At 32.9% G+C, this 27,975-nt stretch overlaps 5 protein-coding genes across 18 annotated transcripts in view; 3 read left to right on the top strand and 2 right to left on the bottom strand.

Moving 5' to 3' along the window:
* The window catches only part of Ae2 (anion exchange protein Ae2), a 30,255-nt gene extending 28,074 nt beyond the window's left edge, over nucleotides 1-2,181 (top strand). For all 7 annotated transcript variants that reach the window (XM_083092300.1, XM_083092299.1, XM_083092301.1 and 4 more), the window contains one exon: nucleotides 16-2,181. In XM_083092300.1, coding sequence (XP_082948426.1) covers nucleotides 16-688 — 673 coding nt within the window. In that variant the 3' untranslated portion in view covers nucleotides 689-2,181. The remainder of the gene's footprint in view (nucleotides 1-15) is intronic.
* A 1,453-nt stretch (nucleotides 2,182-3,634) lies between these two features.
* Nucleotides 3,635-5,338, top strand: Mos (proto-oncogene serine/threonine-protein kinase mos). The gene is made up of 4 exons (XM_083092292.1): nucleotides 3,635-3,772; nucleotides 3,839-4,020; nucleotides 4,160-4,551; nucleotides 4,708-5,338. Exons 1-4 carry the CDS (start codon nucleotides 3,696-3,698, stop codon nucleotides 5,002-5,004), a joined length of 948 nt encoding a protein of 315 aa, XP_082948418.1. The 5' UTR covers nucleotides 3,635-3,695; the 3' UTR covers nucleotides 5,005-5,338.
* Nucleotides 4,999-5,758, bottom strand: LOC145967432 (U6 snRNA-associated Sm-like protein LSm5). Its single transcript, XM_083092294.1, has 3 exons — nucleotides 5,600-5,758; nucleotides 5,330-5,526; nucleotides 4,999-5,184 (listed from the first exon to the last, which is right to left on the bottom strand). Exons 1-3 carry the CDS (start codon nucleotides 5,643-5,645, stop codon nucleotides 5,152-5,154), a joined length of 276 nt encoding a protein of 91 aa, XP_082948420.1. The 5' UTR covers nucleotides 5,646-5,758; the 3' UTR covers nucleotides 4,999-5,151.
* A 354-nt stretch (nucleotides 5,759-6,112) lies between these two features.
* Rox8 (TIA1 cytotoxic granule associated RNA binding protein Rox8) lies at nucleotides 6,113-12,318 on the top strand. The gene is made up of 3 exons (XM_083092291.1): nucleotides 6,113-7,392; nucleotides 8,383-8,679; nucleotides 8,950-12,318. Exons 1-3 carry the CDS (start codon nucleotides 6,805-6,807, stop codon nucleotides 9,244-9,246), a joined length of 1,182 nt encoding a protein of 393 aa, XP_082948417.1. The 5' UTR covers nucleotides 6,113-6,804; the 3' UTR covers nucleotides 9,247-12,318.
* A 2,187-nt stretch (nucleotides 12,319-14,505) lies between these two features.
* On the bottom strand, nucleotides 14,506-24,854 carry Spas (spastin). Of its 8 annotated transcripts, XM_083090540.1 has the most exons (8): nucleotides 24,471-24,854; nucleotides 23,778-24,307; nucleotides 23,431-23,601; nucleotides 22,583-22,843; nucleotides 20,915-21,282; nucleotides 20,426-20,757; nucleotides 20,037-20,347; nucleotides 19,662-19,935 (listed from the first exon to the last, which is right to left on the bottom strand). In XM_083090540.1, the coding sequence occupies exons 1-8, from the start codon at nucleotides 24,473-24,475 to the stop codon at nucleotides 19,730-19,732; spliced, it is 2,184 nt and encodes a 727-aa protein (XP_082946666.1). In that variant the 5' UTR covers nucleotides 24,476-24,854; the 3' UTR covers nucleotides 19,662-19,729. The 8 variants fall into 8 exon arrangements, with proteins under 8 accessions (XP_082946669.1, XP_082946670.1, XP_082946673.1 ...); XM_083090543.1 differs by lacking the exon at nucleotides 19,662-19,935 and adding an exon at nucleotides 14,506-19,079 and having other exon boundaries at nucleotides 23,778-24,849; XM_083090544.1 differs by lacking the exon at nucleotides 19,662-19,935 and adding an exon at nucleotides 14,506-19,079 and having other exon boundaries at nucleotides 20,915-21,270; nucleotides 23,778-24,848.
* Nucleotides 24,855-27,975: the final 3,121 nt, after the last annotated feature.

The raw sequence follows: 27,975 nt of genomic DNA, 5'->3' as shown, positions 1-27,975 counted from the left end.
ATATTTGATGTGCAGATTAATCATCGACAAAAAGGAACGCAAACTACGTAAGGGCAACGGTTATCACATGGATATTGTAGTAGTCTGCCTGATGAATGTGGGGTGCGGTTTGATGGGCGCACCTTGGTGCTGCGCCGCGTCGGTGCGCTCCCTCACTCATGTATCTGCCGTAACCGTGATGTCGCGCACCCACGCGCCCGGTGAGAAACCGCACATTGTCGAGGTGAAAGAACAGCGGGTGAGCGCTCTTCTGGTCGCGATACTGGTAGGCGTAAGCGTACTGATGGCGCCGCTTTTACGTCGGGTGCCGATGTCCGTCCTACTGGGTGTGTTCCTCTACATGGGCATCTCGTCAATGAACGGCGTACAGCTGTTCGATCGCGTCAAGCTGTTTTTCATGCCAGTCAAGCATCACGGCACAGCAAACTATGTGCGGCGCGTGCAAACCTATAAGATGCACGTCTTCACCCTCATACAGATCCTGTGCCTGGCCGTGCTGTGGATTGTCAAGAGTACAAGGGCTGCCCTCGCTCTACCCTTCTTCCTCATCCTAATGATGCCGTTGCGTGCTCAGATGAGCCATTTCTTTACCGCGGCGGAATTGCGTGCTCTTGATAGCAAAGGATCCGACCACGGCGAGGTCGAAGACGAGCTCGACTTTTACGAGGAGGCTCCGTTACCTGGTTAGACTGTGCCTTATCGACATGTCTCTCTCTCATACTCTTTCTCTAAATTCGTCTATCTTTTCAAAACTATTTACTGATATACCTGCCTCATACATCAGGGTCTCCTAAAACGTCTAGTGCCAGTCGGAGAGTACAGAGTTCTATTTTCATCAGATTGAGATGTATAATGTTCTAATATTGGGTTTATTGATAGAAAGATGAAAAGTGATATCCAATGTATTTTAGATAAATGATAGCGTCGAGAAAATCGACAATTGCCAGAGATTGTTGGACTTTATTTGTGGATTCTCGGTTGCACAAATCTTTCCGCAGATTTTGTATGAGATACTTACTTTCGCAGATTTTTAGTCTTTCATATATCCTTAATTATACATAAAACTAACATTCTATGAGCTTCTAATGAATTTTTGTTCGCGCACATAACATTGCAAATCTTTAAACTTTCAAATTTTAATTTTATAGATTTTAGTTTCAGAGTTTCAAGGAATAGCATTTTTATTCCACGATTCTTCAAATTTCTAGATACACGAATATTCAATAACATTTTTTAATAGCTACTTTGATTACATCTATATTTATGCAGTTATTTTCTATCATAAAGCTGTATATAAATAGTTTCATTACATTACCGTATATATTAAAGCGATTAAATTATATTCGTGTATACATCTAATGAATGCTAAGATATGTTTACGTTCTTGAAACGGAAAGCCTCTGAGTGCCTCAAGTTTGATCGTTCGACGATACAATGCTCAGGAAAAGTTAATGTAATGGCACATGGAAATAGTGCCAAATGCGTTACGAAAATGCGAAATGCGTTACGGGAATAACAGTTTGGTTAGATGATGTGATCGCCGAAAGATAATCATAATTCTTACAAATATCTTTCCTTCCTCTTTCTCTCTTCCATATGTAGATAATTCTTTAATTATTGAATTCTACACATCGAGCAATTTACAATTCTTAATATCTTAGATTCTTAGATTTCGTGCGAGACACATTTTCTTCTTATATTTCTTCTTCATAATTGCTTCGCAATTTCTTAGTTTTACAAATACGAGATTCTATCAATTCCACGAATAATGAATTTCATATTAATATCTTATATATAATCCGATTATTAATTCCATTGTTTCTGCAAACTTTTCCACATTTGCACGTCCTTAAATACATTTCAATTTTTGATTCCTATTTACATATATACATATATATATATATATATATATATATATATGTATATATATATACACTATCTTTAAATACACAAGTACTTACACATATGTACCTGCATATTATTATGCACGCGCGTACAAGTATACACACATATACACACGCAACTCGTATATCTCATTGACTTGCATAGGTACTTTTGCGAGAAGATACTTAAAGATAGGCGAGAGATTTCCTTACATATATATATATATATATATATATATATATATATATATATATATATACATATTTTTATATTTAGACACGCATTTACACATTCAGATTTTCATAAATCTCCATTTCCAATTCCATAAATCTTTGCACGGAATAGATCTTCCGTTAGATTTATGGATTTTTCAATGAATATACGAGTCCTGCAGATTGGTCGAAATTGCAGTGTTTTTATTTCATCTAATTTCTAATGCGTTGCGCACGAATCTCATTAAATATATGAATAAATTCATAAAATATATTAAGTTAACATTTCATGAATTTCTAATGAATTTTTGTTCACGTACATAATGTCGTGAATATTTAAACTTTTGCCAAAAATCATGATTTCAGAGTTTTAATTTTAAAGAATATAGTATTTTTATTCCATATTCGCATTATTCATTATGTACCATGATTTTAAATCATTTTTACGTTTAAAATTCGAAAGAAGTGTGCGCGTGCTTCCAGCAAATTAAACAATCGATAATGCTAAATAATTGAGTGGTCCGAAGCCTATAATAAGGAATAAGGCTGGTGAGAGAAGTAGAAGGCTATAGTTAATTGAATAAACTATTTTCAACTAAAAGATATATATGTATATAGAGATGATGTATTGTATTTTCATTCTCTTTAGAATATATGTTATTAAATCTCTATAAAGTCGCTTATATCAGATATATTGATTGTTAATTAATAGTAGGATAGAGAGGTCCAGAGATAGGAGAAAACGGAAACCCTGATACTCTCTTAATCATTGTGATAGCAAGCAGAAATGCTCGAAAACCAAGACGATATCTTAGCACTTTAATGTTGATAACAAACAAGTTTGTAATGCAGATTTTAATTAGTGATGACATTTAATCGATCATCGTAAATATTGATGCACACATGTACATGCAGACATATACACATCTGCATGAGTTACTATTATATGGTATTATAATGTAACGAGGGCGAATTGTTGGAGCGATAGAGCAATTGTAAATAATCTAATTAATGTACAGTATTAAAAAAAAGAGAAGAAAAAAGTAATAATTAGCAATAGGCTCTTGGTAGCTAATTTACCTCTTGAATTTTAGCGACTGAAGGAATAAAATATATTTTAATTGCATTCTCTGCTGTTTAATATTTACATCGTCCCAATTTTCCTTTATTATTTTTTAATCGAAGTCTTCTAATGTGTAGAAAGAAATTATAAATCGTATTTCATCTATTTGAAATTATCTCTTCCTTGCGCGTTATAATATGTTTATATCATAATAAAGATGTTTTATCTATCGTCCTTGGACGTATTTATGTACAGCGAAATACACAAGAATGTATATGTGTGTATTAATGGAAAAAATCCTATTTTTCCACAGTAATGCAATGGAAATTTAACAGTTTTCTATGTAAGTGTTTGTGAAAAATTCGATATAATTTCTCATGTCTATATTTTGATGTATAGAATTAATTAATATTAAAATATTTCTATATTTTTACGTATTATATTTTTCTATATATCCATGCAGAATATAGAAGAATGCTAGAATATAGAATATTTCTATGTATAGAAATTATTATGAATACAATAATCGAACATAAATGGCTTCGCCGCGAAAATTAATACCCGTGTTGAAACATCTATCACCTCGACCATTCGAAAATGCATCGAACATTAGGTAAGGATAAATAATATCTTTACTATTACATGTCAAGTTAAATAATCGTAAATAATAATTTAATAGAGCATCTTCAAGTCCGAAATCGCCCAACATTTTAAAAATTGTGAAAAATGAAAATTTGTTGTCGCCGTTTAATATCGATACTCCGAATAGAGTCAGATTGTTAAGGGACGGTCTACCGAAAAAACATCCTCCTGTACTGGGCACAGGTGCTTTTGGTACCGTCTACAGGGCGCTTTATAAAGGTATTTTAATATTTATCAGTAAATTTTATTGTGATTTGAAAAACGCATAAAGAGATGAGAAAATCGTAAAGCACAATAGAAATTTAAACTTTATATATATTACATATATTACACCTCCTCGTGTCCCTTTCTTTCTCAGGGGATCAAGTAGCAGCTAAGATAATTGAACGCAAACGGAACGATAACGAAATAATAAACTCGGAGAAACATGCGGCCGTTCTACGACATGCTAACATTGTGAAAATATTGAATGTGGAACAGGGTAGCAGCTTATCGCTGATAACGATGGAGTTGTGCGGTACATCGTTGCAAGACAGACTACAAGAATTGGTTCTATCGAAAGAGAAGCGGGTTTCCATTTGGCGAGACATCGCTCGTGCCCTCCAATTCTGTCACAATTCCGCAGTGATACACGCGGACGTCAAAGCGACCAATATTCTGATAGCTGCTGATGGTCGAGCCAAACTCACAGACTTTGGTAGTTCTATACTAATTGGCGAACCACAAGTTTCGATTCAGCCACAAATACACGTATGCAATTCGTTAAATATTTATCATTAAAAGAAAGTAGTTTATCTTCTAATTTGCAGTTGTGAAGAGAAAATAATTGCAATAATTTTCTACAATGATATTTTCATATACTATATCTTTATTTAAAAAAAGAAAAAAAATTTGTCTCTTCATCAGGGCACACCAGGTTACACAGCACCAGAAGTGCTCAGAGGAGATGTACCTACATTTGCCGCTGATATTTACTCACTAGGAATTGTTGCTTGGCAAATGCTGTCTCGAGAAGTACCTTTCCACGGATTGCATATCCATACTATCATATATATCTCTGTAAAAGGAACGCGTCCTAAAAGTGAAGATCTCGACGATGAATTTGATGGAAGATATAAGGAACTGTTCAAAGCAGCATGGTCGCAGAATATCGTGGATAGACCAACACTAAGCGAAATAATCAATAAACTTAATCTCTTATAGTCAATTATTAATATTTATTTACCTGTGAAAACAAGCTCTTAAGCATTCAGAGGATCTTATTTGTGATATATAGCTAAATTATCATTTGTGTCTTAATGGAATAAATCCTGAGAGTTATACGTTGGTATGACATATTGAAAATCAGTTTTATGTATCTGGCATCTCACCACCAGGTACCAGCTGGAAAAAAAATAAATTATAAACAAAAATTCTTGCCTGATTTTTCTTTTGTATGCCTCATATGTCAAAAGTGTAATCTACTTTGAAAATTTTAAATTTCTTAAAATTGAATGGAATATTAGATAACACCAAAGTAAAAAATTACCATAGTAATGTTGCTGCCATTGAGAAGAATTTGATCCAACTTGGTGACTCTACGACCTTCGGGAGTTGCCTCGCTTTCTGTTACATCCTCCAACAACATATTGACGAAATCGTCGAAACCTTGCAAAGTTCCTACAATCTCCTTGTCATTTTTCATAATGATATGTATTCGAGAACCAATACATTTGTCGACTAATTCTGCAAATAAATTTTAAGAAAAGAAAAGATTTGAAGGAAGAATATATTTACACATACAAATTAATTATTTTACCTAAAGGCAACAACGTAGATGGATTCGTGCTCACCGAAGTAGCCATGGTGATTCGTACATATATATTGAAGAAAAGTAAAGCCACCGACAAGATGTTGTTAAAGGCTTCATGGAGTAGCTTGAAAAGAAAATTTACCGCGCACTGTCGTAAATTTGAGCAAGATCCGACAGTCCACACTGTCAATTGGCCAGTTGAATACTAGGATCTTCTGATTGATCAATCTGGTTACCTTAAATATGTATGGACATGGCTAGGACTCTGCATTTAACTGACCAATCAGGGCAAAGAAATTTTTTGTTTCTTCTGTCTTGATTGGTCAATCGAACGCTACTCTACTTCAAGGAGCAGAGTAGTATTTAATTGACCAATCAGGACAAGAAAATTTTTTTTTCAATCCTAATTGGTCAATCGAATCTTGGAGGAGTAAATTTTGGAACTCAGCCCAGATATACAAGCTCTAGTGAATTTCGCAAGACCAATGATTCGTGTTGGTTTACGCGCTACCCGATATGAGAGCTCGACTAGTAGCACACAAGTAGCTAGTAGTACAAAAACACGTGTACGTTGATGAATTCGGAGCATCGGAATCGCCGTATTTATTATAGGTTAATCGTTGCGGAGAGAACGTCGAGGAAATTGTCGAGTGGAGCAAACTGTCCAGTAACGGCGGTGGTGGCGGTGGTGGTGAAAGGTGTCGCGTTAAGAGACATTTGCACGGGGAGGCGTACGCGCGCTGGCGTTTGCACGCGCGCGTGCGAAAGGAAACACGAGCGCGAGAGCGAGAGCCGCGAGCGCGAGCGGCCATTTTAGTGTAAGTATGACGTAGAGAGGCTGGGTGTAACTTTGCCGTTCTTATCGTTGTGCGCGAGAGAAAAAGATAATCGACTCTCGCTCGACCAGGCGAGCGACCGATGTCGAGGCCGGTGGCGAGCAGTTAGAATCCACGCGGACAGACGTTTTGTTTCAACGCGGGTGATGAAAGTCAGCTGTCCAGCTTGTCATTGTCATCTCACCGCGCACATAATCTCGTAACGACGCGCGCTTGTTGGCAGCGCTCGCGGGGCAGTCTCGGCGTGGCTGAGAGGGGAAAGTGTGCAAACGAGCCGAGGTAAGGCAAACGAACGAACGAACGAATCTTTCGACGGGAGATCCCATCATTAGGAGTAGCGAAAGCGCGTTCGCGGCGGCAGCAGCGACCGGGGAAATGAGCGAGGAAAGTAATCCGCGTACTCTGTACGTGGGCAACCTGGACGCCTCGGTGTCCGAGGATCTTCTTTGCGCCCTCTTCTCACAGATCGGCGCGGTAAAAGGATGCAAGATCATCCGAGAGCCCGGTAACGATCCGTATGCCTTCGTCGAGTTCACGAATCACCAGAGCGCGGCCACGGCGTTGGCCGCCATGAACAAGCGTTCGTTCCTCGACAAGGAGATGAAGGTTAACTGGGCGACCAGCCCGGGCAATCAGCCGAAGCTTGATACCAGTAACCATCATCACATATTCGTGGGCGATCTGTCGCCGGAAATCGAGACGCAAACGTTGAAGGAGGCCTTTGCGCCCTTCGGCGAGATCAGCAATTGCAGGATCGTACGCGATCCGCAGACGCTGAAGAGCAAAGGCTACGCCTTTGTGTCGTTTGTCAAGAAGTCAGAGGCCGAGGCGGCGATTAATGCGATGAACGGTCAATGGTTGGGTTCGCGCAGCATCAGGACGAATTGGTCCACCAGGAAACCACCGCCGCCGAGATCCGAGCGGCCACGACACTCGAACAATAGTAAACCCAACTACGAAGAGGTATATAGAGCCAACCGGATTGCTCCTGGGTGGTTGTGGTTAGAGTAGCTTCAACTAATTCTTTACATAGTGAAATTTGCGACTAGGATCTATGTAACTTCTAGGATCTATGCACGCAGTCATTTATTTACAATTTTTTTTGCCTATAGGGTGTTCAATGTTGAACGATTAAACTTCCCCAGGATGTTCCATGAGAAAAAAATGTTATATAAACACAGGTCTGGAAATACTTTATTAAAATGTTACAACAAAGATATCAAATATGAATAGTAGAATTATTATTAATACATTACGATATGAGTAGATCGTTGAGATTTATTTAAGAGGGACCATTTATTTGGTCTCTGAGAGCATCAAATCTTATATTGCTAAACTTTTATCTATAGGAAAATATAAAAATGATAATCTACAAAAAGAGTTGTATAAGAATCGATCAGTTTATACAAGAATCGCAATGGGAACTAATAGGCAAAATCAATGATATTCGCTGAACTAAAGCAAGATAGATATGATATTTGTAGTGTATTAAATTCAATCTCTTAATAATGTCGATTTTGCATTAGAAATGTGGGATAGCATTTTGAAACAGAAAATTAAATAAACTTTTTTTTCATATGTAATATGATAAGATATTTCTAGACCTATGTCTACATAGAATTTTTTCTTATTTCTAATTATAAAACATACTGAAAAAATTTGATCATTTAACTCAAACACTCTGTAGATATATCTCATATATGTAAAGATATTTAAAAATTTATCGTGTTTTAGTTTAATATTAATTTTTATGCAAATGAGAAAAAAATTGCAATTATCATGGATTTGGAATAAATAGCTCTTTCTCATTTATTTATTTTCTTAGTGATAAATTCAAAGACAATAGATTTAGTTAGACAAGAAGGAAAAAAAATTAAATTTATTTGTTCAATCTTAATTTTAATGCCAAATTTTATACAGTAGTCTAAAAATCAATTATTGTTCTCTCAACAGGTATATAATCAAAGTAGTCCTACCAATTGCACTGTATATTGTGGAGGTTTCACAAATGGCATCACAGACGAGTTGATAAAGAAAACATTTTCCCCCTTTGGTACCATCCAAGACATAAGAGTGTTCAAAGACAAGGGATATGCTTTTATTAAGTTTACAACTAAGGAAGCTGCAACGCACGCTATTGAATCGACGCATAATACAGAAATCAACGGTAGCATTGTCAAATGTTTTTGGGGAAAGGAAAACGGCGATCCAAACAGCGTCGGTCCTAACGCCAATCATCAAGCTCAACAGGTTATTGTTTACATACCTATGATTACAAATCGTTCATGGTCCGGTCATTATACACCATGTACATTTATATGTATTTATTTCAGATTTATTAGCAAGCATAATGAGAGCATTCGCACCCCTCTTAGGCCTATGTAAATTACTTTATTTATCTTTTGTATCCCATATTAGCTAAAAAATTTATATATATCTATATATACATATATATGTTTTACATCTTTTACGCAACTGAGTCGTATAAAAAAATAGACGTAAATTTTTTTTTTACAACAGGTGACGGCAGGAGTAGGACAGTACGCGTACGGTTATGGCCAACAGATGGGTTATTGGTATCCACAGGGCTATGCACAGATGCAGGGACAGTTCTTGCAACCTCAATACTATGGTCAATATTATGGGCAACAGGCACAATATATGAATAGCATGAGGATGCCTGCACCAAGCGCGGGTGCCTGGCAGCCGACGCAAGCTACCGCCACACCTCCGACAGCGAGTGCCCCCTTGCCACCAGGCCAGCAGCCCACTATGGTAACATATGCCACTATGCCACATCAGTACCCTACACAATGAAATTGATCATTGACCAGCTAATTGTTACGTACGATATAGTTGCCTCGGGGCTACTACGAAAATCGTTCTGTCATATACCTAGAGCAACATTTATATTTAAGTTTTCGGCGATGTGTGTGTGTATGGCTGTGTGTGTACGTGTATGTGTGTGTGTTATAGCACACATACGGCAATGCCGGTTCTGTGAACTAAATATAATTTCGCTCGAAATTAAACGTTCGCAATGGAAAGCAAAGCAAAAAAAAACAGAAAAAAAATAAAAACATGGTATGCCGGAATCTTTTTTGACTAAATGGAAGATTTGTTCTGAAGGACATTATTTTTTTTCTACGTTCCCTTTCCGCTTCGCCCCCTCCTTCCCGTCATAGAGAAACTTAATGTAACGTTAATTATATCGAGGTGTAAATTTCTCGCGCACTGATGATATTTCGTGTACCGTTTCATGTACCGTGTGCCATCATTGCGCGATGTAACGTAAGGATTTAAGTTTTACGATTTTGTATGCCGATGTTGACCAGGTATATCTCCGAACTCTTCGTTGCGGCCCCTAAAACTCAACCGAGCCCCGCACCCGTTGGGCTGCGCAAGCGCTGACGTGCGGCAATTTTGCGTTGTTAATACTGTTTTCATATTTTTGCCATCGCGAGAGACAATCCCCTTTTTAAAAAGGGGAGTTTCCCTTATTTCAATTTTGGATCATCAATGAACGACACACGCGCGTTTATTTGAAAATGAAAATAAAGCGCATGATATTAATACCGAACATAGTTAATAAGATAGAAAAGCGTGATTAGCTAGACACGGTGCCTGTGATGTATAGCTAGACTTGCGGATGCGTGTACGCCAAGGCGTGTGCGGGGCTCTTTAACAAATAAAACTCTGTGCGCAAGAGTCGACTAACGAGTTATAATTTTTCTCGTTATGTGATATTTATCGTCGGTGGTTGATGTATAAAAAAAAACAATTTGCTATAAGAGAGATAAAAAGATGATTTTGCTATAAACATTAGTGAATCGAGATTTCCTTGTGTGAATGCGAATTTGAGCACACTAATCGTTACGACGATGTGCATTAACGGCGTGTCGACCAACGCTCTCTCTATGCTACGTTGCTTGCCTGTTTTCAAGCATTATGTTCTGTTCGTGGAATGTTCGTGATTAATACGTTATGCTTATTATATCTTTATGAGAATCCTTGCCATGATTTTAAAAAGAAAAAATAAACATGAATATATAGATCGCTCATGAGTGTATAACAGCAAGTACGAAGAGATTGGTCAGATATCGCCATCAACATATTCTATCGTAGACTGTAAGTAATTTAGTGATTCTCCACCGTTTATATAAACGACCTAGCCGATCGAAAAAAATAATAAAAATAAATGTAATTTAAGTCTAACGGTAATAGTAACAATAAACACACGCATATACTTCCATCGGAACATATTTCTCAATCAGGGACAAGTCACACATTGATATCTTGGAATATCTCCGAATTAAGATACAAGAGCATTGAAAATTAAAAACGTGTGTGTATGTGGGTGTGTGTATATCTCGTAATACTTCAAGTATACAGATGTCGATAATTGATTTTTACACGGTGAAACGATATTTATTCTTTCGATTGACAATCAACCGTGATATATCCACACGTTTCTTCGAATTATCATAGTCTGTATGGCACGATTCGTGATTCCTTCGTGTCTTCCAAATTTACATATAACGGAATTCGCAGCACAATTGTAACAAGTTGGTTTTATTTTCCTTAGTATCTCCTTAAAAATAAAGTTCCTGTATTCTCATTGCAGCTATATTGAATTGTGACGCCAGAAATAAGAAATCGTGTAATCTTTTCTATTGCAAAGTATTTTTTTTAAATGCTATCACTCTTGTATTTAATAATATTATTTAGTAAAATTCATTATCGGAAATTGCCTTTTTGTTATATAATAAATGCACACATATATAACTTGTCTTACATTTCGAAAATGGAAGTTCTCGATATATTTTACCATTTTATACTATTAGTACTATTAAGTACAATAATAATAGCATATAAAAAAAGTTTATTTATTTCACATGAGAAAGTTTTGCATCGCAGTTTCCTGCTTCTGATACTATAATTCAATGTAGCATCAGTAAAGGATCAGGAGCTTTTAATCGCTTGGGGCTCGAATGACTTTCCGATCGTGTACTGATTTAAGGAAAATTTCATATGATGTGTATTGAGAGATCTACTGTGTAAATGATCATCTCACGTACTGATACACCTTGCGGACATCGCATGCGTTTATTACTGCTCGTTTTATTTTTGCTCGAGACTTGTTCTTCAAAGCGTAAAACTCAAATACTTTGTGGATAATTATAAGATTATAATTGATTATATGAATGATTACTTATTATTACTACAATAATCTTTTGAGTATTAACATCTTTTTTTTATTATGACATGCGAGTACTATTGATTGCGCATAATTGTTTTTCATGAAACAATTTTTACGCACGGACCTCGATTTGTGTGTTGCATTCGTTGCATTATTCTGAGTACAATTCAGTACATCTATTAGGAATTCCAATTCTTTGAAAGAATGAAATAAATATTCTATTTAAAGAATGACGAAGCGCCATTTCATTTTGTATTGCGAAATTTTCTGACAGATGCAAGTGAATTTAATTCCAACGATGTTTGACACGAGATAAATATTAGTATCTCAGTTCACCACCGACGGTAAAAATGCCATGAAACTTTCAAAATCAATTTGTATAAAGTCAGTATATAAGCGAGCCGAGATAAGAAAAAGGGGGTAAAACGGAGATAAAAGCTGGGCATAGTAACGATTCGATTGCGATAAGTGATATCGAAAGACCGAGAAAACTAATTTGAGGACAAAAAAACGGATTTGTCTGCGGCGTAAAACCAGCAGAGAGAACGAAAAAAAAAACAAAAAATGTTATATAAAAAGTAATTTAGGTATGGCAGGGCATGGAGCTCTCAAAGATGCTTAGGATAACGTTATAATAAAAACAAATTATCCTTTGAATGAAAAAAGGAATAAATATTTAAAATACACAATATCTTTCATTATTTTCGTGATCCTTTGTTTCCAACTTTCTTCCTATTTATGTATTTGATCTATTCTTCTCTTATAGCGGCTAGGAAATGAGGTTTATATTTTATAATTTAATTAATGATCTCTCTTAAAAAAAATTAAATCATAAACTAAATTTGTCCCCCTATATGTTTAGACACACATAATATCAATATTATTTGTGGCGCGTATAAGATTGATATCAAATGAAATATATATTCATGTGTATACTATATACAGGGTGGGCCATTTTAATCTATGCACCCAAATTTCTTTGTACCTAAGACAGATACGGAAAAATGATTCAGACAAAAGTTTTATGGTTTCGAGGGGGCCATAAGATGGTATCATTGGTTTGACCTTGAAGAGTTATTTGAAGGTCACATGAAGGTCACCTTTAATTTCTTAAATGGAATCTACTATTTGTCATTGCACATTCTTGTAGCTTATCTCGAGAGCTTTCCAAAACACTATAATTAAGTACTTTTTTGTTAAGTACTTTTTGAGTTATGAGGCTTGAAATAATTTCTTAATTTTACATAACCGTAAAATATCTTGTAAAATATTCATTTTTCGATTATCTTACCTTAATACTTTTATGTACAAAATAATGAGAGGAATCAATTGGTGTAAAGAAAACACATAGTTGTTTTTAAGAAAAAATATGGAATTGTTAATTGCAAATTACATTTTTTTTTCGAAACAATTATGTGTTTTCTTTACACCAATTGATTCCTCTCATTATTTTGTACATAAAAGTATTAAGGTAAGATAATCGAAAAATGAATATTTTACAAGATATTTTACGGTTTATGTAAAATTTAGAAATTATTTCAAGCCTCATAACTCAAAAAGTATTTAACAAAAAAGTACTTAATTATAGTGTTTTGGAAAGCTCTTGAGATAAGCTACAAGAATGTGCAATGACAAATAGTAGGTTCCATTTAAGAAATTAAAGGTGACCTTCATGTGACCTTCAAATAACTCTTCAAGGTCAAACCAATGATACCATCTTATGGCCCCCTCGAAACCATAAAACTTTTGTCTGAATCATTTTTCCGTATCTGTCTTAGGTACAAAGAAATTTGGGTGCATAGATTAAAATGGCCCACCCTGTATATAATATATATTGAGTATTCATATATATTATACTAGGTATATACATGATTTTTCTTATTTTTTACACTCACAGTAATCTTTCACATATCACATATAACTTACGAACGATTTGTGTGCACAGTGATCTATCCGAAAAGTATCACATATTTTATTATTCATATCTTAGCCAACATATACATATCTTTAAGCCAAAAAATTTATGATCCTTATTATATAAGGATGTTAAGTATAATAATAACAAGAGTTGTATATAATTAATTAATAAAAGAAAACAAAAATTGAAAGACATTGAAAATATAATATTTTTAGAATTAAATATGTATGTTTTTGTATCAGAAATATCTCTTCTAATGTCATGCAGACTAACAAAATAAAAAATTATGATTCAATTGCGTTTGAAAAAACTTTTGCGTTACTCTTACCAGAAGAAAATTTAAGAGGAAAAATTAATATTTATACTATATATACATATTTATTATACTCTATAAATGCATTCCTGATTAAAGCATACACATTGATAAAATATTGATGTTTCATAATTCTGTACATGCGCTACACTATGAAGTATTACATTAGAGCATTCAAGTTATTCTGAAAAGTGTATAAACATCCACTAGATGTATATAATTATTTTGCTAAACATGTATAATACTACTGTGTGGCATATTTATAAGAATATGTCATTATTCGTGCTTTCATGAAAGTTGATAAACTTAAAGACAATATATATAATAATTATTGACATAAATAAACTTTAATATTCTATACTAATTTATCATGAGCAAAAAAAAGATACACCAAAAATGTTCACGCAAAAATTCGGAGGGCATCGTATATATTATCAAGAAATATTTGCTAAAGATTTGTATTGACAATTTAACATGTAATTCACAAAACATTAGCTTACTGAAAATATTCTAAATTATTACTATATGTACACTGATACGCGCACGCACGCACACACTCGCATATCTGTATAGAGATCACATACTTCTGTTTTATAATTTAAAGTTCACAAATAAATATACATATATGTTAATCATAATAACTAATTATTTTTATTATTAACAAAAATGAATAATTTGTCGTAAAATTATCATAAAAGAAGATATACAGGGTGTTTCAGACCACCCGTACCACCCATTTAAAAACTAGAGAAGGTTATTTCAAAAAAGTAAAAACATTTTCTTTATAAATCGGGTGCGCTCTATCGAATGGTGATATTTTCAACTTCTGGTTCCGGCCGGAAATAGGCGATTCAGACCGGAAGTGCATTTTTTTAAATGGAACCCCCTATTTTTTATTACATATTCTTGTAGCTCATCTCGAGAGCTTTCCAAAACACTATAATTAAGTACTTTCCGAGTTATATGAGGCTTGAAATCATTTCTTAATTTTACATGAACCGTAAAATATCTTGTAAAATATTCATTTTTCGATTATCTTACCTTAATACTTTTATGTACAAAATTACATTTTTTTTTCCGAAATAATTGTGTTTTTTTTTTACACCAATTGATTCCTCTCATTATTTTGTACGTAAAAGTATTAAGGTAAGATAATCGAAAAATGAATATTTTACAAGATATTTTATGGTTTATGTAAAATTAAGAAATGATTTCAAGCCTCATAACTCGGAAAGTACTTAATGAAAACTAACTTAATTATAGTGTTTTGGAAAGCTCTCGAGATGAGCTACAAGAATATGTAATAAAAAATATAGGGGGTTCCATTTTAAAAAATGCACTTCCGGTCTGAATCGCCTATTTCCGGCCGGAACCAGAAGTTGAAAATATCACCATTCGATAGAGCGCACCCGATTTATAAAGAAAATGTTTTTACTTTTTTGAAATAACCACTTCTCTAATTTTTAAATGGGTGGTACGCGTGGTCTGAAACACCCTGTATAATAATATTAATTAATATCATGGATTTTTTAAAATTCATGATGTTAATTAATATTATTTTTTTAAATCGTCAATACAATCATTGATAAAATAGTTGAAGATAATCAACAATTATAAGTAATGTTTAAAAAGAGAAATCTCTTATGTGCAAAAAACATACGCAAATTTTTGTAACTTGTAATTCAAGTATTTAAGATTAAATAGCATCATTAATATAATTCATCATTGACATAAAAAAACATGACCTCTGATTATTATTTTAATTAATTTGTCATTAACATATTATAAAAGTAGTAAAATAACTTAATCAAGGCTCAGGATATTCCATAATGGAAGATCAGAATTTTTAAATGATTCATCTTATGTGAAGTAATATTTGCTGTGCAAAATTATCATAAATTCTAATCTAACACAACTAATGCAATATTCATATTTTGAAATATATGTATTATAAAATAGCATATATAACTTAACAGTAACTGTAGGCAGTGCAAAGATTGTTATTAAGGAAACTAATATCACAAATAACTCGAAAATAAAATTCGAGAACCAATATCCTGATAATGATGCCGAATAAAGCTTAGTTTATTACAGTTGCGTAAAGGAATAAATCGAATTCTTATCAGTTATCACCTTATGAGCATTATATGCCCATCATCTTGAAAAATTATCAAGTCACAAGTAGATTTTGGAAAGATTCTCTTCCAGAATATTTGTATATATTGCATTCTTGTGTACTCGAATGCATTTTAAAGTGTCGTAAATAATAAAAGCTGTACATACAAGATATCAAGTATGTACATTATAACATTACGTTTTCGAATGCATTACATGATTTTCTATCTGCACAAACATAGATTTAAAAATCTCGAAATATCGCGAATAGAAAGCATGTTGAAATTGAAATACTAAAATTGCATATCTCTTATATTCTAATCATGAAATATATCCTATCATTTACTTAATGAATATATCATTTTCTATTCGTGCACGAAGCGTGATGTGTGTCATTTAATAACTACACATTAGTTTTATTTGTAACATTTTTTCATTCTTCTATTGCACAAAGGAAGCATTATACGCGAATGAAGCTTCATTGGAAATGAAATCATTATCTTTAATATCTTGCGCAGCAAATCTTATCCTACACAACTATATGGCGGTATATTCTGTATAATACTTCGAACAATTGGGAGTAAATTTGCGTTATATCGCAATTGTAGCATATATATCTCATGCGGACAATCCCATGTTAAATATATTAATTCCAGTATATCATAATTATCCTACTTTTGAGCACCGGAAGTAGACAAATGTCATAAAAAAAAATGTATTTGTACACGTATATATATATATATATATACGCATGCACACACACACACACACACACACATCTTTGCACATGATAATAATATATCCGCATTGTTTATACATAAACTTCACAACAAATACTTAAGATTTTCATATACAGATTTAGATTCATTCAGTTCGTTGTTTATAGAATTTTGTATTAAAACAGAATTTCTTCTGCTTCTCTTTTTTTTTATTTCATGCAAGTATACATCGCCGCGCGATCTTCTTTATATCGAAATACAAGAAATATCAAATAAATATTGTGAATCAGTATCAAACATAATTAGATTATATAATGCAACATTTGGAGATACAATTAGTGCGATTTGTGCGAAAATGACGCGTATATAGATGATATTTACTTATAAACGATGTTTACTCCTCTCGCGCTCGTTTTCGCATACTGTAGTGATACATGTGTTATATATACAGGATGTGATTTGAAAAGTTTCCATCTTGTTTATTTTGTGATCGACTAATTTTTGTAAAAAAAAATGTCAAAAGAAATCAATTTTGTTTACAAGAGGATGAGGATGAAACCAATTATCACATTCATACGTTTTTTTTTAAAACAAAATTAATCTTTCTTGGCATTTTGTAGAAAATTAGTCAATTACAAAATAAACAGGATGGAAACTTTTCAAATGAATATCCCATAAGTATTTATATGCTATATGTTTATATATGTTATATGTAATATACTTATATCATGTCGTGTACAAATCACACGACTATAATGTTTTTTGTACCCTTCATGATACCTTTTTATTATCTGATTGGACGAGCACTGTTTCATTTGAAAATGCAGTCTTTCTACTGTCATGATAATGGATCGGGTCATGTCATGGTGTTAAATTGGTTCGCTCGCGTCAACTTTATAAATAATATATGTATACAATCGAGTATTTATAATTTTGTAAATTCTCATTACATTATACAATTGCAAACTATGTGCTTAATCACATTTGTTTTCTTTTTTTAAATATCTAAAGTTAACTATGGTAATACATAACGTTCTCTCTCTAATATTTGTTTTTTTAAATACAATTTACCACATAAACAAATATCATACATTTCAAATACTAGTAATCAAATACTATTGAAGAAACTTAAGAAACTGAGAGAATCATGGAGCTAATAAATATATAAATACGCATAAATAATAATGTACTTTTAATATCGGAATGGTAACGTTAAAGCTATGAGGGGAAATCAGAAAGTAAGAGATTCCCAAATTATGTACTTTTTTAATACTTAATTTTTGGTAAAGTACTTACATCTCTCAAATCATATCTACACTACTTACTTATAATCACCTTTCCTGTTGTAGTATTTGTTTAAATGAAAGATCCATGTATTAAAATATCTGTCGATAGAATTTTGTAATGTAGCATTTTTGCATTTCATGCTTGACATCATCATTTGATTAGAATCGCTCGCAAAGATGTGAAAATTGTGAAAACAAATGAAAATCTGTTCTAATCAGATAATGTCAAGTAAAGTCTAAAAATGGCTACATTAACAGGATCCAATCTTTTATCGGCAAGATTTTGAGACGGATCTATCAGTTTAGACAAGACTTTAACAGAAAAAGCGACTATGTTGGAAAATAATGTAAGAATATATTTATTTGAAAAATGTAAGTACTTTATCAAAAACAAGGTATTTAAAAAATATATAAATTGTGTGAATCAATTGTGTGTACTTTCTCATTTTTTTTGTACATGCTAGATTATAAATGCAAATATCTGAGCATTAAGTAGAAATAGAGTATTATGTATCTCATAAAATCAATGTGAAACATTCTTTGACATACATTTTACTTTAAATCACTTACAAAATGTAAGTTTTATTCACAAAAGATCGCTCTAATGTAAAAATAAGACAAGAATTGAACAACTACATTTATAATGCTAGGTGCAATAACAATACGAGTCAATCTAGTAACTTATTTGTTGTTAAGATGAAAGTATCTTAGGAATTGAAGAATATATCTTCTTTATCTTCCTGCTCGTCCTCTTTATAAACATCGATATATCGTTCATTGAAATTGAATAAAAATGCAAAAATTGTTTTTGTATCGAGACATTCGAAATTACATGTTTCTTTCGTTATTTGTAATTCCACACATTTGTAATTCCGTTTTGTAGAATATATCTAATTCAAAATACGATTATTCTCAAAGTCCGAATAACTCTTAAATCATAGACTCACATCTCCGTATTCGAAGTTCCATTTTTCATAAGTAGTTAAACTTGCCGGCGAAACGGATCTGCGAATTCTCCTGAGGGAATCACGGAAATCTTGCATTGTGATATTACGGACAGAATTGAGATCCAATTCTTTCACCTGATCTGGATTCAGTTCTGAGAATAATACAAAAATAATTATTTTAGTGTTGTTTAGTTAGTGTCTAATTAAATTAAGATAAGATTTCATAGATCTTTTCTAAAAATGAATTTTAAAGCGTAATATAGAAATCTAATAAAACTTTTTACATCTTTACCAGATTTTAAAATGCACAAAATTAAATAATATATAGATACAATAAAATTTTAAAATATGACTATGTAGTAAATATATATTATTAGAGAATGTGTATATATTTAATTGATAAGACTATTTCTAAAATCAAAGAGATCAAAATGAATTAAATATAAATATAAAAAATAAAATAAATAATTAAATCTACGTGTGATTAGTCCAAACGATAAATCAATGCTATAAGGAAGGCTTGTTTAGGATCAAGAAATTCACAGGTGGTATTGCGTGTTTTACAAATCTATAATTTTAAAGAACAATTTATAAACATACAAACGTTTTGATCCCTTTTAAATCCTTTTCAGTGTGACAAAATATTGAATATTTAATAAAACATATAAAAGAAATTAAGACTAAATAGATCAAGTTATAAAGGTAAAACAAACGGGAAACTAACACTGTACAGGTCAAATAATAAAATTGTAAAGTAAACATCATATCGCGATCGAGTCAGTAAAGATTACAGACAAAGATTTTAAATTTTAACTGGATAATACGCAAATAATAACATAGAATTTTTGCAAAGAACAAACAAGATTGTGAAAAAAATAGATCTTTGTCTGTTGAGAATGAGGATGAGAAATATAATGCTTAACATCGTACGAAATTTAAAATGCGTTTGCGTCACAAAAACCTGCGAATTTCTTGGTCCTAAACAAGCCTTCTTTATAGCATTAATTTCTAAAATCGAGGGATTATGTTTTAAAATTAGCAGCCAAATTTCTATTCATAATTAAACTTAAAAACACAAAAAAAGCCCAATAAAGTTGATTTAATATTACCTCTGATAGGTCCAAGTGCTGCATCCTTAGCTAAACCAGTCAAATCACTTCCTGAGTATCCCTCTGTTAGGACTGCCATCTCGTTCAATTCTTCGGGTGTTAAAGGATCATTATGCTTGGCCAAGAGTCTCTGAAGTAATACAATTCTTGTCTGCAGATCCGGCAATGTAACATATACACGTTTTGTGAATCTCCTTAAGGCAGCTTCATCCAATTCTTGTGGTCTATTTGTAGCAGCCATAACGAGCACTCTCTCCTCAGGATTGCAAGGCAAACCGTCAAATTCGACTAAGAATTCTGTTTTTAATCTCCTAAAATATCAAATTGATACCTTGATTTCTTCGCCACGGCTTACAAACGAAGTGTACAAGATAGATCAAAGTATATACCTGGAAGCTTCATGTTCGTTATCTTTTCTCTCGCTTAACAACGAATCCACTTCATCGATGAAAATAACGGACGGCTGTAATTCCCGTGCAATCGCGAACAAAGCTCTTACTAATTTCTCACCTTCTCCGACGTATTTGGATGTCAGACTAGCGGCGGAGATTGAAAAAAATGTTGCGTGGCACTGAGTTGCAACAGCACGCGCCAACAACGTTTTTCCGTTTCCTGGCGGACCAAATAATAACAATCCTCTAGCTGGTGTTCGCAAACCAGTGAATAGTTCAGGTCGTAGCGACGGTAGAATTACCATCTCTTGTAAAGCTTGTTTTGCAGTCTGAAAATCAATATTGTAAAATAATTAATGAAAATAAAAATAAAGTTTTTATCCATTTAATTAGTAAGGAAAACAATTTGATTAGAACAGAGAGAAAGGAAGGAGAAAGAAGAAGAGAGAGAGCTAAAAAGAAAAAAAAAAGAGGAAAAAAATATACCTCTTGGCCAGCAATGTCTTCCCATTGTACTGGCGCTCCTCCTTCTAAAATTTCATCAAGAATCACTTGCGTAAGTTTTGGATCCACACCTTTTAAGATAGGTACTTTTCTAGTTGGCGTGCTTCTGTTACTATTTGAGGTAGTGGGTGTTCCTGGGCGTCGTATAGGTGAACCATTGCCCGGTATGGATAGCTGTCTTTTCACGGAAGGCGGTGTAGACGATGGTTTGATAGGCATGGTCCTATGGCAAGGTTGAATAGGAGTCGACCTACCCATACTTCTTGGCAATGTCTGACTCTTGCTCAGAGGTGTTCCCGTTATCCGTTTACCAGGAACTGACAATTTTCTGCCAGATGCTGAAATGACATCTGCATTTGCAAATAAAGCTCAAAAATAGTAATGTATCATTTTGATAATATAAAGGAATATATATATATATATATATATATATATATATATATATATATATATATATATATATATATATACACACACACACATATATATATATACATATATATATTATATATATATGCGCACTACTCTATAATTATTAAAAAATAAGCTTTTCCTTTTAGCAAAATTTCTGAAAATGTATAGTTTTACACATATCTCGTTTTTCTAACATGCTAATATAATAATATGCATTTGCTGTTTTCTTGAATCTTGCAAATCTTGATAATTCTGTTGTAATTAAATTTAATATTCACATTTTTATAATGAAACACTTAAAGAAATATTATTTGAGTTGAGAGAGAGATGTAAAATAAATTATCTTTTAGCAGCAAATGGCACTTTCTAGCTCCAAATAAGAAGTAGACATTATTCATATAGAGTGTCCGAAATGTGTCAGGATAACTTAATATTTTGAAAAATATGCATTTTATAAAAAATGTTTCAGATAAAACTTGCAGAATATAAAAGATATATTTTGCTTTAACAATTTGACTTTATGTTGTACAATTAAATTAAAATCATATTCTTGGAAACTTCTTCACTTGGGATAAAATCGTGTTCACTACAAGATGCCCTCTCAAAGTCAAACAACTTTTATCTAATACATTTTTTAATTTTGCATATTTTTTGAATCTCAACTTAAATATAAAACACCCTATACATAAATTTTAATTCAGTTTAAACATTAAATTATTTTATGAATAATAGAGCTTATAGAATTTTTAACTACAAACTTTGAGAAATAAGCTAAACAAAGAATACATCTCATTGTAATTCTAAGTAGATTAAATAATATATAATGAAAAAATATATATTATGACTTTTTCAAATACAATTGTGTTCATATGTATATATTAAAATGTTTAATAAACTTTGTCTGTATTTGATAAATAACATGTTAGATCTATTTGCAAAGCATTATAATGGAAAATTTGGGAATTATATATAGAAATCTAAGAAATTCTACAGCAACAGAAAGAAGCATTTCTAAAAAGATATAACACGGCGTTGATGCATGCATAATAACTACAAGCTTACATTTGTCTAGCTAATCCATGTGAAACGTATGATATGCATTAGGGCTAAGAAAGAACAAGCATTTCTTCCAAATGAATAATATGAATCAAAGAAAAGGAGGACACTATATATATTATTTACATGCATTCGACTCTTTTATTAAAGTTTAAGTGCAAAATCTCAGACGAATAATACCTTCAGTAGTATGACAGTTTTTTGGCGAACGTGGTTTTAGCTTGGGAATTTGGGTACATATAGTCTGGCCGCTATTAACTGTCGCGTTTATACTGTTCGTGTTCTTAGTATGATTAGCGTTAAATGAAGTTTGAGCAGTTTGAAAAGTGTGTATATTGCGGCGAGCCCTCAGATGCTTTCCCAAATGCTTGCCGTCCATTTTATTTCCAGCAGCGCGATATTGATTGTTGATACCCAGCTTTCTCAGCTCACACACACTCACTACAAAAAAGGAAAAAAACATTCTCTGCCATGCTGCAATAGGCTAAAGAGAAAATCAGGCTGATCTCTTCCACAAGTGTACCGAAAGAGTACCGATGTATTAAATATCACTATTGTTAGTATCAAATGTGTGATTACTCCAATTGCTATATAAATACTGCTATATGAAATTAGACTATTAATTATATTAGTATATTTGGAATAAATAAGTTTGAACGTTATTTTGCCTCTGCAGAGAAATGCAAAATAAAGATTAATTTGTGCACAAGAAATATAAATCATACAAAATTATTAAACGCGACATGCATATATATATATAAACGTACACGTTCGTACATGTGGAAGAAAATAAAATAAATTGCACACGAGCATGCCAAGTACATCGATATCCTTTCTCTTGCCATTGTCAAAATTTACCTTTGAACACTTTGTTTTGCAAATAGAACTGGTATGAGAGAGTACATAATATTGCATCGATACCGACAAATTTATCATATTCACGAGTAATAGAAGTTTATACCATAGGTAAATAAGCGTGGAGTAGCTTAGTCGATGCGCAAAGCAAATATAATGACGAGTATACTAACCGAGGAAATCAAGCCTATCTTTTGCCATTGCCAAGTTTGTACACATCTTGTCGTGAAGTCTTTGTGCGTGCTCCCATACTTCACCATGTCCACCGGTGCACTCTACAGCTATTCCTTTTTCAAGTTCTCCAATTCCCTTCTTGTACAACTCGATCGCCATTTCTTTCTGTCCTGTTGCAAGAAGTTAACACTGATCAGATATTAAATTGTATGTGCAAAACAAAAAATCTTAGACTATACTATATTAATTCTATAAAATATAAACATTCTCTTAAATCTCTATATTATAGTTATATTTTAGTTACTTGTTGCACATCTTTAAAAAATTGCACTAATAAATAGTATACCTTCATTATCTTCATCAATCTTGAGTGCCTTGCTGATAAACTCGAATGCTCTGCGATGATGGTGCTTTTGCTTGGCAAGCAATGGATCTCCAGGACCTGGCCCGATCGGACGTCTAGGCAATTGCGACATGATCTCTCCCTCTACCTGACCACTGTTGGTCAAACGACCATCCGTCGGCTTTTGCCCAACAACAATCTCCAACTGGCAGACCTGTTTGGACGCTTGTCTACGCTGGATCAACTGAGACGTAGAGGTATACAGATACTTGAACACCATAAACAATTGGTATAGCAGAGTCCGTAGCACATTAAACAGTAGTATCAGCGGGAAGGAGACAACGTAGAGATTACGCTTGTGCACCGATGGCTGCGGACCGTCCAAGAAGCGATGATGACTGTGGTGATAATGATTGTGATGATGACCGCCGCAGTTCACCGTTGTCGTGGTTTTCTCGCCGTTCTCGCTCTTTGTCACGCACAGCTTCTTCGGCGACTTCGTGCCGAATTTTCGTATCGGGCGTGCACCATCGCTGTAAGACATCTCCTAAGGATACGGAAGGATACTCTCCCCGCTACTACTACTGAACCGCGCCGCTCGTGATCGCCGTCGACGATGGTGGCAGTCGCGGATGGTCGCGCCAACATCCCCAATGTAGCGATCGGGGAACAGATCTGTTGGAGGAGAATACTTACATCATTCCCGGTTGACCGTGCGAGAGTAGGACTAAAGGAAGGAGGAGATGCCACGGGAAGTCACGTTGAGAGATTCGTGGAAAATTTCTTGGAAATAACAACGGGACGGTGATGACGACGGCGAATCAACTTCTCGTTCGCTTCCTCCTTGCGTTCCTCTCTCACGAAACAGCAATCAACGAAGGAATGCGATCCTTCACTCTTGAGCATCGCTTGTTTTCGTCCGCTCACTCCGATATACCTAGCCTGGCATTTCCCGGTGGTTTACTTCATCCATAGATAATGTAAAATATATAGATTAGAGAGAAGACTGATAGCGTTTTCGACTTGTCGGGTTCAATCGCTCCAGGGTAGTTTACTAGACGTTATTGATCAATCACAGCCATTCTTTTGAAAAATGTAACCATATATTCTTCAGAAGAATGACTGTGGTTGGTCAGTAACGTCTATAAACTACCCCGGAGCGATTGAACCCGACAAGTCGAAAACGCTATGAGGGTGGGGTCCCATGGAGCGTATTACGATACGCGCGTATCGGGCGTATTGAAAATCTGACCAATCGCAGACGTAACTTTCCCGTATCACAAACAGCGGAACGTCTGCGATTGGTCAGATTTTCAATACGCCCGATACGCGCGTATCGTAATACGCTCCATGGGACCCCACCCTGAGAAGTATCATGGCCCGCTTTTAGATCATTCCTGAAAGCGATACGCCCTCTGTGGACATTAACAAACGTGAACTACGTGAAACCACGAATGTTCTCGTGCACGAAATGCCGGTAGCACCAGTACACTCCGCGACAACGATTCGTTCCGTGGCCCCTCTCGCGGCGCAAGGGAGACGTAGATGGCCAATCAACTGGCAGCATAGCAGCGGCTGATTGGTCAGTTCTACGCTCCCCTTGCCCCGTGAAGAGGGGCCCCGGAACGAATCGTTGTCGCGGAGTGTACTGTATAGCAAGACATGTATATAAATTGATAGTAAATAAATTATTCAATCGCGAAAGATACTGTAATCTTCCAATGTAATGTTCAAAGATGAAATAAATATTTTTCTATATTCATTGTCATATTTATATATTTTTATTTACAAAACACAAAATGCCTGCTGTGGGATAAAATCATTTTTAACCGTATTTTCTATAAATCTTAATTAGCAATCAACTGATCTTTGATATTTATCAATCATTTTTTTAATTTTTTAAAAATTTAATTATTAATACATGTACAAATTAATCACTGATTCTTCTGAAGTTTTTATAATTAAGATTCGAAAAATATGATGTTGCAAAATATTTTAAATGTCTCTTCCTTTATATAAAATATAAAGAATTCATATAATATGTTCCATTTTAATATAGCCAACATTATTTATATATTTTTATTATAATTTTCATACCAGCATAATATTTTTATGCTTAATACTTTATATAATACAATGTACTAAATTATAAAATTTAATATAATTACAAAATAGTATTACTATTAATAAATAGGTTGTATGCATACTGTCCTTTAGTTTCTAATCATTTCCAATCACTATGCATTTCTATCCAATATATTCTCTTTTTCGAGTTCTTGAATTATTATGGTTTATTGTATTCCTTTGTGTTAACATCATAAAGACTACCATCACTTGTCATGCTTATTCCTTCCTATGGAATCCATCGGAATACTTTCTTTGTTCTCAGGTATAGATATATTCAAATCATTGTAGTTGCCTTTTTCTATTTTCTCGATTATTGTCTCTTTTTCTTTCATTTTATTCAAAAATATTAAGATAATTAATATAATATATATTTATATAATTTTGGCATCTCTATTAGTCTGACTCTTCCTTTTCGATTTGTTCGGCATGGCTGATCCTACCGGTAACTACGGCCGGAATTCATAATTCACTCTTATATTTAAGATCATCTTAAGTAAGTTGGAATATAACTATTTTACTAACTAAACGGAATCTTAAGAAGCAATCTAAGACGATATTAAGATTAAAATGATCTTAAATATAAGAATAATCTATACGAATATCGGCGTACATTATCGCCGGCATAGGTCTCAGGTTCACGAGAGTACGCAAACCTCCTCACCCGGCAAATGCCTTCGTTAAGATGGAGATACATCGAGGAGGAAAAATTATTTTTTTTTTTAATTTTATTTTCTTTTAATACAGAGTTTCCAAACAGAAAATATAATATATATATAAAATATATATTACATAATTATAATATATATATGGTAACGTGTAAATTACAATTAATTTGCAATTACATAAAAAACACATTACAAAATAAATATATAAATAAATAAATATATATATTACAAAATATATGACAAAATATAATACAAATTTAATATAAAACATAATTTGAAACTTAATAGAAAATAAAATTTATTACACAGAATTACACGAAAGTGTCCAAAGTATACGTCTAATATAAAATTTACTAAGAATTTTTACATAGACTAGACGAGACTGATTAGTGATGATTAATTACGCGATATTTATTATTAATAATCGACATACAATAATAGAATTTAATTAGTTTTATATAAATAACGTATAAACATAAATAATCATAATCAAAAAGAGTCATTAATAAAATTGATCGTCTCTTCGATTGTAAAAGAAAGTATTTGTATTATTGATGCATTTTGTGCAGACTATCTAAAAAATATTCAAAACGCATAAAGATAAAGCAAGCTTCGATGTAAATCAAAAATTAAGTTACAAAATAAATCACGATTTAAAATTTGCGCGAAAACGCGACGAATAAATAAATCGATAATATTCGGAATATTCGATTGGGATATGCATAACTTTTATAATATAATAATCGAAGCCCTCAATAGACACGCGATATAATTACTAACACCCACAAGTGTCGATTTATTTGTGATTAATACATAATTTTATATAAATGTCGCGATTGAGAAAATACATATTGAAAATGCATATTGTATTTCGCGCATGATTAGTTAAATGAAATAAAATAAATCTTAAAACTTTACAATTTTAAATATAATTAAAATATAATTAATATATAATTAAAAAATTGCGTTATCGCCACCTTTAATAGAGAATAACGAATGATTTTATCAAAGTCCCTCTAATAATCGATATAATAATTAGAGTTTAATAAGATTTATATAATGTAAACAATTGCAATTAAAACAGTCATTAATAAAATTATCGATCGTCTTTTAAATAGTAAAAAAAATATTTGCATTATTAGCGCAGACTATTAAACAATATATTCGATTTATTCAAATATTTAATAACATAAATAATTTGATATTGACAGCATTAACATATTTGAATTTAATATTATTAAACTTAATACGCATATATTTTTAATTTTTGAAATAAAATATAACATGTTAAGATATAAACATTAATAATTATGCAATTTCTTTAATATTCCTGAAAATAATTTTGATAATTTAAATTTCATTTCTAAAACATTTTTATTTTTAAAACTTGTTACAATTGTATTGTATTT

This window comes from Camponotus vicinus, unplaced genomic scaffold (genome assembly GCF_025532165.1).
Source record: "Camponotus vicinus isolate PSW18456_S1 unplaced genomic scaffold, iyCamVici1.0 SCAF_2, whole genome shotgun sequence".
Taxonomy (NCBI): Eukaryota; Metazoa; Arthropoda; class Insecta; order Hymenoptera; family Formicidae; genus Camponotus; species Camponotus vicinus.
This window is presented reverse-complemented; position numbering and strand designations above follow the sequence as displayed.

What these genes read in the sequence shown, in the direction of transcription:
- Mos (XM_083092292.1), top strand. Translation starts at nt 3,696, where the DNA reads ATGGCTTCGCCGCGAAAATTAATACCCGTGTTGAAACATCTATCACCT. An exon ending in GAAAATGCATCGAACATTAG is followed by an intron (nt 3,773 to 3,838) that starts GTAAGGATAAAT and finishes ATAATTTAATAG; the next exon opens with AGCATCTTCAAGTCCGAAAT. An exon ending in CGATTCAGCCACAAATACAC is followed by an intron (nt 4,552 to 4,707) that starts GTATGCAATTCG and finishes TCTCTTCATCAG; the next exon opens with GGCACACCAGGTTACACAGC.
- Spas (XM_083090539.1), bottom strand. Translation starts at nt 24,318, where the DNA reads ATGTCTTACAGCGATGGTGCACGCCCGATACGAAAATTCGGCACGAAG. An exon ending in AAGACATTGCTGGCCAAGAG is followed by an intron (nt 20,758 to 20,914) that starts GTATATTTTTTT and finishes ATTGATTTTCAG; the next exon opens with ACTGCAAAACAAGCTTTACA. An exon ending in AGCACTTGGACCTATCAGAG is followed by an intron (nt 19,936 to 20,036) that starts GTAATATTAAAT and finishes CCTCGATTTTAG; the next exon opens with AAATTAATGCTATAAAGAAG.
- LOC145967432 (XM_083092294.1), bottom strand. Translation starts at nt 5,645, where the DNA reads ATGGCTACTTCGGTGAGCACGAATCCATCTACGTTGTTGCCTTTAG. An exon ending in ATCTACGTTGTTGCCTTTAG is followed by an intron (nt 5,527 to 5,599) that starts GTAAAATAATTA and finishes ATTTATTTGCAG; the next exon opens with AATTAGTCGACAAATGTATT. An exon ending in ATGGCAGCAACATTACTATG is followed by an intron (nt 5,185 to 5,329) that starts GTAATTTTTTAC and finishes TTTTTTTTCCAG; the next exon opens with CTGGTACCTGGTGGTGAGAT.
- Rox8 (XM_083092291.1), top strand. Translation starts at nt 6,805, where the DNA reads ATGAGCGAGGAAAGTAATCCGCGTACTCTGTACGTGGGCAACCTGGAC. An exon ending in GTAAACCCAACTACGAAGAG is followed by an intron (nt 7,393 to 8,382) that starts GTATATAGAGCC and finishes TTCTCTCAACAG; the next exon opens with GTATATAATCAAAGTAGTCC. An exon ending in CCAATCATCAAGCTCAACAG is followed by an intron (nt 8,680 to 8,949) that starts GTTATTGTTTAC and finishes TTTTTACAACAG; the next exon opens with GTGACGGCAGGAGTAGGACA.